Genomic DNA, 12587 nt, shown 5'->3' with positions numbered 1-12587 from the left:
ATCCTACCAAGGGTCCAGTCCACAATTGGAAATACATAAAAAATCATTTTTGTTTGTGAATTAGGCTGCTGTTCTTTATACCGCAACTAGGATCTGCGTTGGGGGACCTGTTTGACCCATTAATGCAGTACTCTGCATTGCGGGACATGTTTGACCCACTAATGCAGCATTCTACTGACCAGTGCACAGAGCAGATCCACAGCTTCCAGAATGAGCTCCTGGTGGCCGACACGGCTCACAGCCAGCTTCTCCAGGTCCGGGTGGGAAATCTTCAGCAGGTGCTCACCGTCAACTTTCTGTCTCTCAAAGTTTGGGACATACTGTTGGAGAGTATCATCCAGCCCTAAGAGACAGAAAGAAACAGAAGAGAGAGAAGCCACACAAAGAGGCTCTTTCAGTGAGAGTGCTGACAGATCTGCCTGCTTTGACACCATTTGAGAGTTACAGCAAATACTGGAATGCTAAGCCTATAACCCATATTTACCCAATGAGCCCCAACCTGAAAGATATTCTGTGCTCCTAAGTCGAGTGCAAGCCAGAAACACACAGGCAGTCTTTCACTGCAGTTCACACTTATGAGGTCAGTCAAATACACACACACACACACACACACGCTCACACACACATTTTCATGAACAATTGGGCTACATTGCTCCAAAGGTACAGAAACTGCAACTAGTCTTTCAGACCATGCCCTGAAGCACAAGTTCTGTTTGTTAACTGTGAAAGGGATCAGCTGACTCATTTGTCTCCTAGGCAGAAGTGTCTTTTGTCTTTCTCATTCTTTGTAATCATTCGTCACTTCACAAAATTGATCATCATTATCTGGCTGCCCTTATTGGCTGGCTAAAATACAAAAGAAATGCAATCTTTATTGTCACCTTTATCAAATCATTACTGAAAAGCACCATTTTTTAAGTAGGGACAGCTGTCCCTGTCCCAGCTTGAAAAAAATATACTTACTGATATTTTTCAGCATTATAAATACTGAGCATTATTAAAACCAAGATAATAACACTAACATTAATCTTTAAGCATTAATTAATTAACAAATGAATGCACTTACAGTGAATCCCATAGCGGAAACCACTGAATTGGTAGCACTGGGACCGAGCAGGGCTAATTATTTTGCTGTATATTCTAGCTTGTCCTCTCCATGTGTGTTTGTAGCGTGGGGGAGGGCATTATGTCTGCTGCACTGATAGAGCTTCTTTGTGGGGGGTAGTATCTCTCTCTCCAAATCAAAGAGGCAGAAGGAGGTGGGAGGAGCGGGTGATGGGGGGGGGGGGGTTGGGGCAAAGGGCAAGATTGTCAAGAACCCCCTCTTTTCACCCCAAGGGACAACAGCTGCAGTCTCCATAGTCAGAAACAAAACAATTCAGGCAATAGTACCATTAGAACATATAAATACCATTTACATCCAAATTTAGTGAAAGTGTCATTTAGATAAAGTATCTAAGCAACCAGCAGTTTAAGAAGATGACCAGCTAGAATACATCATATTATTTTATCTAAGAGAGAAAGAAAGACCCAAGCACATCTTTCCATAATAGCAATCCTAGTATCTAGCTTGCATTGGCTCTTGGGCTTGGGAACGCACTTCCAAGCATGAGAAAATGGAAATAAGTCTAGGCATCAGCGCAGTGTGCTTGAGAACATTCCTTTAAATGTGGTGGCACAGAGTTCAAAAGCCGATGGAACTCGGTCACCATGACAGTTATGAATCATCACATTAGTTATTGACATAGCAGTGGTAGCTCAGTGGTTAAGGTCCTTGACTTGTAATCAGAAGGTTCCCACTGTTGGGCCCCTGAGCAAGACCCTTAACCTCAATTGCTCAAGATGTGTTCAGTCATAATTGTAAGTCGCTTTGGATAAAAGCGTCAGCTAAATGCCATAAATGTAAACACAGAGCGTTTAGTGTATGTTACACATCAGTCACACAGCAAAGGAACACAACAGCTGCCATTCACATAAAACCTTCTGAAAGCTGCATACTTATGCAAAGAGAGAGATGGCATATGTATTGTTTTCTCTACGGTTTTGATGTGATGATGATTCTTGACTTATACACAATCTTAAGTTAAAAGGCTGAAATGTCTGATTCTACTGAAAAGTAAGATATTGTACATTATGTACAATAGGCTGTAACATATCACATTTATTATTATTCTAATTTAGCATTGACCAAGGATGCAAATGTCATGATGATTGTATGCTCACAAAGCACGATTCACCTCTAACTAAATAATTAAGTTACTGTGTAAAAACATTTAGCTACTGTTTGTTTGGCTAGTGGCAGAGTGATATGTATAGTAGGGTCATATTTAGCTGCAGTCTGAACTAAGATGGCCCATTACCAGGAGCATGGGTTCTGTTTTCTGGGCTGTGAATGAGTGGATTTTGGCTGTGGTCAGCATTCCAGTGCTGGGAGGTCAGCAGAGGGAATGTTTACCCCGTCACCCCACCAACACGGAAAAACAAGAGCCGACGCGAAAGGGAGTCAATAAAATAAGCATTTAAAGGGACTCTTCCCCTGTGGCTATTGCATCAATCTTTTTCACAATAATAGGAGAGGGTGGCAAAATAGAGTGAAATAGAGAAAGAGTGTCAGGAACGAGGGCTAGGCCTCGCGGTGAGACATCCCGAACAGGGATGTGGAGTCTGGGACACCCCACAACACCCTGACCAAAATTCTAGCACATGAGAATTTAAAAAAAACATTTCCTGCCTAATTCGCCAATTCCTACGACATGTCCTTGAACGTTGACCAATAGGATTTTGGAGTGCTCTCTGGCGCACATATATAAACACGGTGAAGGGACAGGGGGATGCTGCTGTTACAGCTGTCAGGAGGAACCATGAAGTAAAGGAAAGGTTCACAATCCCAGCACATACTGTCCTGTCCCTGACACCCAGGAATGGGTCCACTGTCATTTCTTCCCTTCGTTTCTTTTTCTTTTCAGAACGCAAAGCTGCCGGCATCACACAGAGTACTTCTGTAGCCATGATCGACAATGTCTTGACCCTCCTCCCCGGCGACCTAGGAACTCGCACAAGGACATGAATGATGATTCAGTGTCAAACGTGTAGTGTTGCCAGTCACCCGACCAAGACACGGCAAGAATTTATGGAATTATGATCGCCTATTCTGACATAGTGACCAGACAAAAATATTGTGTAGTCTGATCCTAGTATTACATATTCAAGTGAGAGACACAGACCCAGTTTGCGCCCGCCAGGTAAAACAAAACTGGTACCAATAAGTCATCAGTAAGAAACTACTAAAACAGCTGCATTTTAGCTTTTTATAGGACTATTCATAGGGTTGATGTCTGGGCTAGCTTTACCGAGGATTTACAAGATAAGCTTCAAGCATGCATGGAACACCAGCTTACTTACAACATGTTACACAGTGTTAAGGTTCTTTATGTCTCTATAGAAAAAAATACTTTTAGGTAAAGCCTCAGAAAGATACAGAACATTTGGTGGCTCTTTATGTCAAATCCTGGTTATATCTATCATTAAAGGGCTCTACAGACCTCATATGCCAGAATTGACTCTGGTGGTTTGGGCCCAGGACATTTCTTAGAAACCTGCAGCCTAATTGATGTGATCATTTCCACTGATCCAATGTTACCTCATCAGCACTGATTGGCTTGTGACACTAACATGCCTGCTGACGTATAAAAGCTGCTTTGTTTTGTTGATGATCAGGAATTATTGTTATACTGGCATAACCTTTATGCCCATGGTGATGTGCACTGTTTTGAAAAATGCTGCCAAAACATTGTAGTTCTGTCTCATGAACCAGGAAGGGTCATACTTAATAAACCAGTAAGTGGCAATTGTTTTGTTTTGATATTTCAGCGTTTCTCCCTAGATTATTCATCTATCAGCATTACGTATTAATTATTACAACAAAGCAAAGATGGGGAGGAGGAAGGGACTCTAAAGGGGACAAAACTCACATCTACTCATAAACACCCATAAACAGACAGAAACGTATTGTCACAGTTTATCTCCTGCATATCCAAGGATGATCACTATCTACACTGCTTTCCAATACTCCTGCTGTTTCTCTACAGAACGATCAGTTAGTAGCTACATCACACTACTCAGTTGGCCTTTCAGCAGCTTAGTGTGATTGAAGATCCTTTGTTTATGCTCCATAATAGCACCTGCCAGCAGAAACATGCAGACATGCCAGCACATGATGCAACTCTCACTGGTACCTGCATTACTCTCTTACTCAATTTACTGCAGTGTATCCTCACCATATCCTCACCATATTTTTAAAAGATCTTTGTTGTGATCTTTTCATACATAATTATTTTTAAATGAACCAAACTCAGTTCTGATAAGGGCAACCGAAAAGGGAGCCATGTGCAACTGACTGCACTTCTTTGACAATGTAAGCGAACTATAAAGAGGACTCGGTTCTCCTTCTGGTCCTCTTTGGAATGGATGAGATCTCTGACCACTTGTCATTCATACCACAGTTCCTTTAGAAAACAGACCCTATCTGTGAAACATTAAATTATGACTACTGAATTAAAGATGGAAACTTTTCATGCCACTGTTATTTGGTTTTACGAAATTTCATGAAACACATGAAAAGACAACAAAAACTGGCATACAATATCAAAACTGTTTACAAAAACTCAAGAGGAGACAAGTATGGAGGAGACGCATTTTGCCGCGGAACCACAAAATCCCTTGTGAAGTCATTTTTTCTCAAGTTTGTTTTTATCCATGAACACTGCGACTGTGTATGGAAAACCTCAAGGGTCGACGTAAATAAAAATTTGAAACAAATTGGGATCGTTTTGTCAAATGAATGATGGTACATATTGTGGTTGAAACAAACTGAATTCAGTTAATTTTGGGGCATGTTTAGAGTTTGTTTGACTTTGAGGTGGTTGGGCATGTTAACATAGGCAAAAAAACTATGACTCTGTGCAGTCCGAGTCCACTCGAAATGCTGAAACAGCCTAAGTGTACATTCTTTACATTCATTACTGCCTAGACCAAAGTTCAATGAAACTGCATTCTCTTGTCACATTTCATGGCTGGCAATACACTAGTTACCTAAAGATTCCTGTCATGGCATAAACCCATTTTTTTTGCAGATCAGTAACCCCAAACATCAAGAAATTAAAAAAAAGCTGCTCTAAATCACTGTGTTTTGAAGGCAAAGCTAACTTCACTCCCATTGTAACTTCACTCCTGTGTATGTGCTGCTGCATGGTCTGTGCCTTGGAAGCTGATTGTCTATTTTGACCGATTTAACTATTTGATGTCTCAAATGTCCATGTCTGTGGACACTGGTCCACAGTGTGTACTGTGGTGTACTGGATAATGCATAATAAAATACCAAAACATTTAAAGGTTGAATAAAGGATACTACATGAACCATTCAATATGGTTTTTTTTCTTTACTCTGTCTTTCTGCTTTACGTGTTTTGTTTACTCCAAACAGCCTATATTACACTTAACTGTCATTACAATATCTGCAATCAAAACAACAGGATTGCAAAATGCATTGAACAGCCAATGGTTCTTCATGAACTGTCCTGTCTGTGACATTCACTATCCTCTCTCTATTTAATACTTTATTGTATCAGCAGCGACAGAATGTAAATTTGGCAGGCAGCCAACATTCTTAAAACCAGTCATGTGTATTCTGTTATTATCCCCCTGATGGCCAGAAACTAAATGGGAAATTGGTAAAGAAAACGGAAAGGGTCTCGAAAGCCTGGCTGTGTCTGTGTGGGATCAAGGATCACCAAAGACCAAAAAATAACAGCAAACAACATGGTGCAATTATTATTATTTTTTTTACTGATTTGAATAATTTACACTTCTAATATGAACATCCCAGCTGACAGCATTATTTATCTTACGAGATGTAAGGGTTACATATGTCTTGGCGTTTAGTCCAAGCCATTTACCAACAGGTGGCATTAACCAAAGTTGGCATAGAACAAACTGATTAATCGGTATGATAACAGTCCTATTTTTACTGATCTGAGAAAGCCCGCTTAAATGTGTTTTTCTTTTTTTTTTTCTTTTTTTTTTTTTAAGATTATCCAAGCATGATCGCAAGTGCTCCTTAACATGCATGGTAGTAAACAGAAGCACTCTACCGCTTTCAGTAAACAATTACACAAAATATTACAATTGTATAGTACGATTATATGATACAAATAATTTAATTCAGATAGCAACCGCCAAAGACATGTTTTTGAATAGGCTATACATCCGTATGTCAAGAGTAAAAATGATCTCTTTTTGAAGTTTGCATTGAAAAGTTTCGTGGCCACTGGAAAAAAGTGCAATTAGTGAGATAAACGAAATAAGTATTTAAGTCCTACCTCTCATCCAAACGACAACCTGGGTTGGTGACCATTTTGATATTGGTTCCATTTTTCTTCTGCGGCAAAACGTTGATCACTTGAGGATCTATTCCTCATGCACGTTTTCCATTGTCATTTCAAAGACACAATAATAAATTGCAAATGTCTTTTAATGGGCTTCAGCAACTGTAGACCACTGTGCTGAGTAGCTTACGGCTGGGCTTGAGTGAGTTCGACGAGCACTGAGGCAAACGCTGGAGAAGTTGGATGGGCGGATCATGTTACGCTTTCAAGCTAATTTCAGCGAAAACCGCTGTTGGGGAGGCAACTTACTTTCAAGAGTGGTCCCTACCTGACGCACCTTATGGGTGGTCAGAACGCCTCAGAAAGAGTTTTAATATGCACATCAAAATTAGATACATGCCATAAGTACACTACTTTCCCACCTTAGACTTGTCACTGAAGTGCTTTTGAAGAGTTAAAACAGGAATAAAAACGATGTCAATTTAGTGTTAAAGCTGCTGTAAGCTAATTATTGTATGAATACAGGCAAAGCTATCCTTACACCCTGAGTACTATGAGTAAAGTAGCTGCTCTAAGAGGGAAAAAAATGGTCTTCGTGATTATTCTGGACAGTGCAAATAAGAAATAATATTTTAAACAGGGCCCGACTGTATTAAGCAATCTTCTGTACAAAGAGCCAGTCCACTCTGCCTGTGAGTGACTTCGCATGTGCAAGCAGCACACAGAGGGGTAGACTAACTGTTATTTGGAAGGAGGTGGTATTATGGACAGAGGGGCCATAACTGGCCAGTGGAATTTACGCAATTAGTCAAGATAACTACATTATATACTGAAACTTAAAATCTAAATGTTTAATATATTCATATTTTTATAGAGGATGTTTTATGCTTAATGCAAATAAGCAGGAATAACCTACTGTTGAACAAAATGCCAATGTTCTAGCCTAACAGCCTTCATCAAGGCAAACTCTTAAACGCGGCACTCTGCAGGCTTATATATAACCACGCTAGTGAGGTCGATCACGTGATCTGAATAAACAAGAATGCCACTGTTAAAATACCTCACACAAGTAAAAAAAAAATAAATAAAAATAAAATATCAATCTATGGTACAAACCTCTCCAGAAACACCAAACATACAACCAACAGCAATTTCAACAATAAATAATCACTAAACAAGAAAAATATAATAAATTATTACACTCAAAAGAAATCGTTGAGAAAAAGCAATTTCTACATTTACATATAGGCCGATATTATAAATAAGACAGAAAATTGAGAAACAAACGATCAACTTTCATGACACAGAAAATAGCCATCGACCACTAAAGATGTCCGTTCCAAAAATATATAGGACTTAAAGGAAACATTTAAAAGTGTAAAACAGAAAGTATTTTACTTCCCTAATATGAGGTGGAACAAGTGGAACAGGTAAAATTGTGTACGGGACATAATGTCAAAGCGAACAAAGTTATTAACACATAGCTACTGTCGAGCCGACTGCCTGTGCGTTCAGGTTTGACCTTCAATATTAGCTGTCAATCAACACAGCCAATCATTCACTTCATCTCTACACCCCTTTATCACAAAATAACTTCTATAAAATTATTGTAAAGAAATTTTATCGCAAAGAAAAATAATGGGAGAGATGGACATCTTATAGATTAGACAGAACACAACGGGCAAAAAAAATATTAGATGTGCAATTTGAAAGGAAAATTTGTCGCCTGAGCCGCTTGCTTCCATAAGAATGAGAAGATTTAAAAGTTGTCCTGCAGTCAGCACCTAGAGGGCGTCAGATATATGCTGCCTTCAGTTCTCACCCGCTGTCGCCAGTCCATTTATATATACAGTCTATGGTATTAACGCGAAGTAGCCGTTAAAACAAGCCATGATATTATTGGTTAATACTGTTTTTGCCCACCTTCTGGTAAGGATGACATAGAGGAATGCCACAAGTCATTTAAATGTGGCCAAAAGTCACATTTAAAGGTAATGCTGCAGGTGGGAGTAAGTAAAGCTCGGCGGATCTGTCGATTATTTTTGACTGAAGCCAACTACACAACCGATTTTTGATGTCAGTCGGTTTTTATTAAGCTAATCACCAGTCAGAGTTAGTTTTCCATCATTTCTATTGCCGCCAATGGATTTCGCATTCCCTTCAGGTATTTGATTTGCAGAGGTGTTGAGCACATATGCACGGTACGTTGAAACCCCAAACTGTGTTTATGTTAAAACGCTGGGGAACTTACCGCTTTGTTTTAGATCTAACTAGTTAAGTTTAATTTAGATAGACAATTTGCTGAGCAAGTCATTATTTGCCTAGTACAGAGATAGCTAGCTAGTTCCGAAAGGTTGGTCAGAGTCGCAGTAAAATGTAACATAATAGCACCGCTTACTGTTTATGGACCTATGATTACATCGTGTGCCAAATTATTAGGGGACTGTTCACATGTATGTTTCTCTTCCTCGTCAAAATACAACCAATACACGTTTACAACCACAATACATTTAGGCTATCTTATTCCAGTTAAAACGGTGTTAATATTTTTACCATTTCATTGTTATTGAGACTAAAAGGTGTTCCGAGGCATACAATTAATTATGTTTTTTTTTTAATTATTATTATTATTTATTTATTTTATCGATGACAAGTGCTAAAAGGATGGATAAACGTTGTAAATATAAATGTTACCAGTCATACTGCCTGAGGATAAATTTGCAGCAGCCTGCAATCACTGAGCCTGTTTCCCAGGCTGTCATCTAGTAAGCTGTACTGAAGCATCCTACTACTGAATAGGCTGCTTTTCATATCAATTTTCTATTGTCATTAAATCAATTAATGTTATAGCTACATTTATAGCCCCGTGTCCTTTCATATGCTTACATATAATGCTGCTATTTTCTTTCACTTGTCACTTATGGACCGTACTCTTTTAGTTTAGTGTTTTGTTTGTTTGTTTTGTTTTGTTTTTTAAATAGACACTTGCTATAGATACATTGGCTCTGCACACATGCATACTTATTTTCTGTATTCATTTATTCATATTTAATACTACACCACTAGAGTTTGGTTGTAGTCTTCTGTCCTTGCTCTATAATAGTAATGTTAACTTCAGTTCTATCATCACAGGCACATTTATTAAAATTCCATAACATGAATTATGATACTGCACATTATTATGTGTTAAGTATATTTCTGCATACAGTGTGTATATAGTCTTATTTTCTTTTATGTATATTTATTTGTATAGCTGTAGAGTAATTGTCTCCACCTCACCATAAGCACTTCAGTGTGGATATTCTTGGCATGTTGTGTATATGACAAATCAAAATTAATCTTCTTAATGGCTCATTGCTGGGTATATGAGTGTGTTTGCTTATATTTCAAGTAAAGCATTGTGGATTTTTTTTTTCTTTGCCTGTATTTGGTACATCAGAAGGATACATTATGTATTTAATAATAATAATAACTTGCATCATAAACTGAATACCACTTTAAATTCATGCAGGTGCACAATTATGTAGACACTGAGTTCCATTTCTATATTTAAGAATACAATCGCATTATATAAATCTATATAACATATTATAAAATATTCCAACAGTGTAAGACAAGTACTGGAGTCCTAAACTGAGATTGTGTATAGCTAATGAATCATAGGACATAGCCTAACAGTAAAACAAAAGCATCAACATTGCTGGTTACCTGCGTTAATAATTTACATTTTATTTAAATAAATGTCATGCAAAGAAGATAAAGATACATGATATACAAAGACAATTATAAGAATTAAAAACTGGATCGTTGACATTACTTTTCCATTGAATGAAGGAATAGGTTCTTCATCCTATGGAAACTATTAAAAAATAATAATTGGTTCAATATTTAGAATATATTGGTGACCACAACCTAAATTCTATTTGCATTGATTATTAGGCAACTGGTGAAGGCTATTATGAAAATGTCATACATTCATGTAAACTTGCATATACGTTAATTATTGTTATAGAATAACGTTTAAACTCTTGGACCCAGGCCACCTGGGTGTCAGCCTTCCCAGCCTCAGTTACAGCTTCCTTCACTCTTCAGTGAGGCACCCTAATGACAAGATGTGTAATAAGTGAGGCAATTTGTCAACTGCAAGGGACATAAAACATTAAAAGCTGAATAGGTTGCGTAAGGAATGCACAGAAAACATACAGTAGTGCTGTAGTGTTTGGGTTAAGGTGTACGGGTTGTCAACCAATGCTTCTTTCAACCGTTCTGCCAGTGCATTGTCACTTTTAGTAGCTTTGTAGTACAACTATAGTGTTTGGATTAAGCCTTATGGGGTGTCTGCAAATGCATCTTGCCTGCTTTTTTCCCAAGCATATCACCATAAGTTTATATTCCCATACCAGGGCCAACTGAGTGAAAGCCATACAGGCCAGCCCAGTTTCACAGAGAATCCTGGCCACTAGACCATACAGGACAGCAGAGTTCCACAGAGAAATTGGAATTCACGATCAACACATCATACCAAATTCTATCGTTGAATTCAAAGGATAGGATGTGAGAAGCTTGAAATTTCAGAGATTCAGTGTAATCAATCAGGCTTTTGCACAAGTCGATGCCGTAGAAATCCATGGTAATCATCATCATTTGTTCTCTACAAGAGTCAACAATAAAGATGCTGAGAGTACAGTGTGGTGGAAACAGCAAAAGAGCAACGAGCCAGCCAGGAGTTCAACCTAGAGACTTCGGAACTGTAATCAGATGCATTATCCGTTGCACCACTGGCCTAGATAGCCATACATTGCCTGTGACATCGTCCATATTCAACCCATTTTAACTTTTCTCTCAAAAAGCACTGAGTGGTGAAGAGAGAGTTCAGCCCTGAAGCAGGAAGCTCAAAAGGCTGCCATGACCCAGATTCAAACCATGGTTGCTGTGGCCACAACGAAGAGTACTAACCATTATATGATCATGGCTCTGCACCCTTGCGTTCATGCAATGGTTCGCAGCCTGGCTCCTTTTCCAACAAAAGGTACCGTGAGAAAACCAAGTGTCACTTTATCAGAATCAGCACTATGGTTTGTGGTAGGTCAATTTTTGAATCCTGTTCAAATCTTCCTGTAGCCTAAATCCACACATGCTTGTATGCTTGTTGCAAAACCAAATTAGAAATAAGTCATCACAGGTTTATCTTCCTTGGCAGCATTTGCTGCCTAAGACAGATTTTTTTGCACACTTCACATTTGCTGTATTGTGGGCCACATATTGCAAGCAGTGATAAACATACGTTGCTACTACATCCCACCCAGCCTTCCAAAACAAAAGACCAAACATGTATAGCAGTGAAAGAAATAGCGTGTAGGCAAACAGAAATAAGGCTTGCTGAGTGTTAATGATGTTTTTTCTGGTGCTTGTTCAATCAAACTTGCAAGTTTGCAGAAAAAAAAAACCAGCTACCTATGTTGTGGCAAGAGACTAGCTCCTGTGTTTCCAGCCTCAGTAACACCTTCCTACACTCTTCAAAGAGCAACTCCAGCTCACAGCAGGCTTTTGAGCCTAAATCAAACTGAGTCAAACTCAGAGGATAGGGTATAAAAGACTTCAAAATTCACAGAGATTCGGTGGAATGAATGGGGCTTTAGCTCAAGTTGACACCTTAGAAATACACAGTAAACATCACTTACTCTTCACAAGCGCCACAATAAAGATGCCAAGTGCTCCGCATGGCAGAAACAATAAAAGGGCAAAGAACCAGCAAGGTGTCAAAATCACAGGTCTTGTTGATCTTTGTTGGCAGCATTTGCCACCCATGCTAACTTTTTGCTGAATGTTTTGCTTGAAGTGAGGCTTGCTGAATCTTCCTGATGTTTTCCTCTGATGTTCGTTCGACTCAACTTGTTTGCAGAAACAACAGCTATCCATGCTGTCAAGTCAAAGGTTTCTCGAATTTCCCTGTAAATCAACCTTCCCAGCCTCAGTAACAGCTCATTTCATTCTTCGTTCACAGGGCACATTTGGTAGTGCCATAGCATTTGGGCTGAGCTTTACGGGTTGTCAACCAATGCTTCTTTCAACTTTCTTTCGTTCTGCCAGTCCAATGCCAAACTGTCTTTTAGTAGCACTGTAGTGTATAGATTAAGCATTATGGGTTGTCAGCAGTCACATTTAACCTGCTCTCCCAAACCCCCCCCCCCCCCCAAGTACGAC

General features: G+C 39.0%; 1 protein-coding gene across 2 annotated transcripts in view; it reads right to left on the bottom strand.

Moving 5' to 3' along the window:
• LOC145655818 (connector enhancer of kinase suppressor of ras 3-like) overlaps positions 1 to 6632 on the bottom strand; it is a 13569-nt gene extending 6937 nt beyond the window's left edge. Inside the window, exons 1-2 of one of the 2 annotated variants that reach the window (XM_081709306.1) lie at positions 6378 to 6632; positions 180 to 343 (exon numbers count right to left, since the gene is read on the bottom strand). In XM_081709306.1, the coding sequence (XP_081565432.1) occupies positions 180 to 343; positions 6378 to 6429 (216 nt within the window). In that variant the 5' untranslated portion in view covers positions 6430 to 6632. The remainder of the gene's footprint in view (positions 1 to 179; positions 344 to 6377) is intronic. The other variant, XM_081709307.1, reaches the window with a different exon arrangement.
• Positions 6633 to 12587: the final 5955 nt, after the last annotated feature.

Source organism: Electrophorus electricus, unplaced genomic scaffold, assembly GCF_041902795.1.
Source record: "Electrophorus electricus isolate QZ-2024a unplaced genomic scaffold, ASM4190279v1 Scaffold355, whole genome shotgun sequence".
Lineage (NCBI taxonomy): Eukaryota > Metazoa > Chordata > Actinopteri > Gymnotiformes > Gymnotidae > Electrophorus > Electrophorus electricus.
The sequence above is the reverse complement of the archived record's forward strand: the minus strand, read 5'-3'. Positions and strand labels throughout refer to the sequence as shown.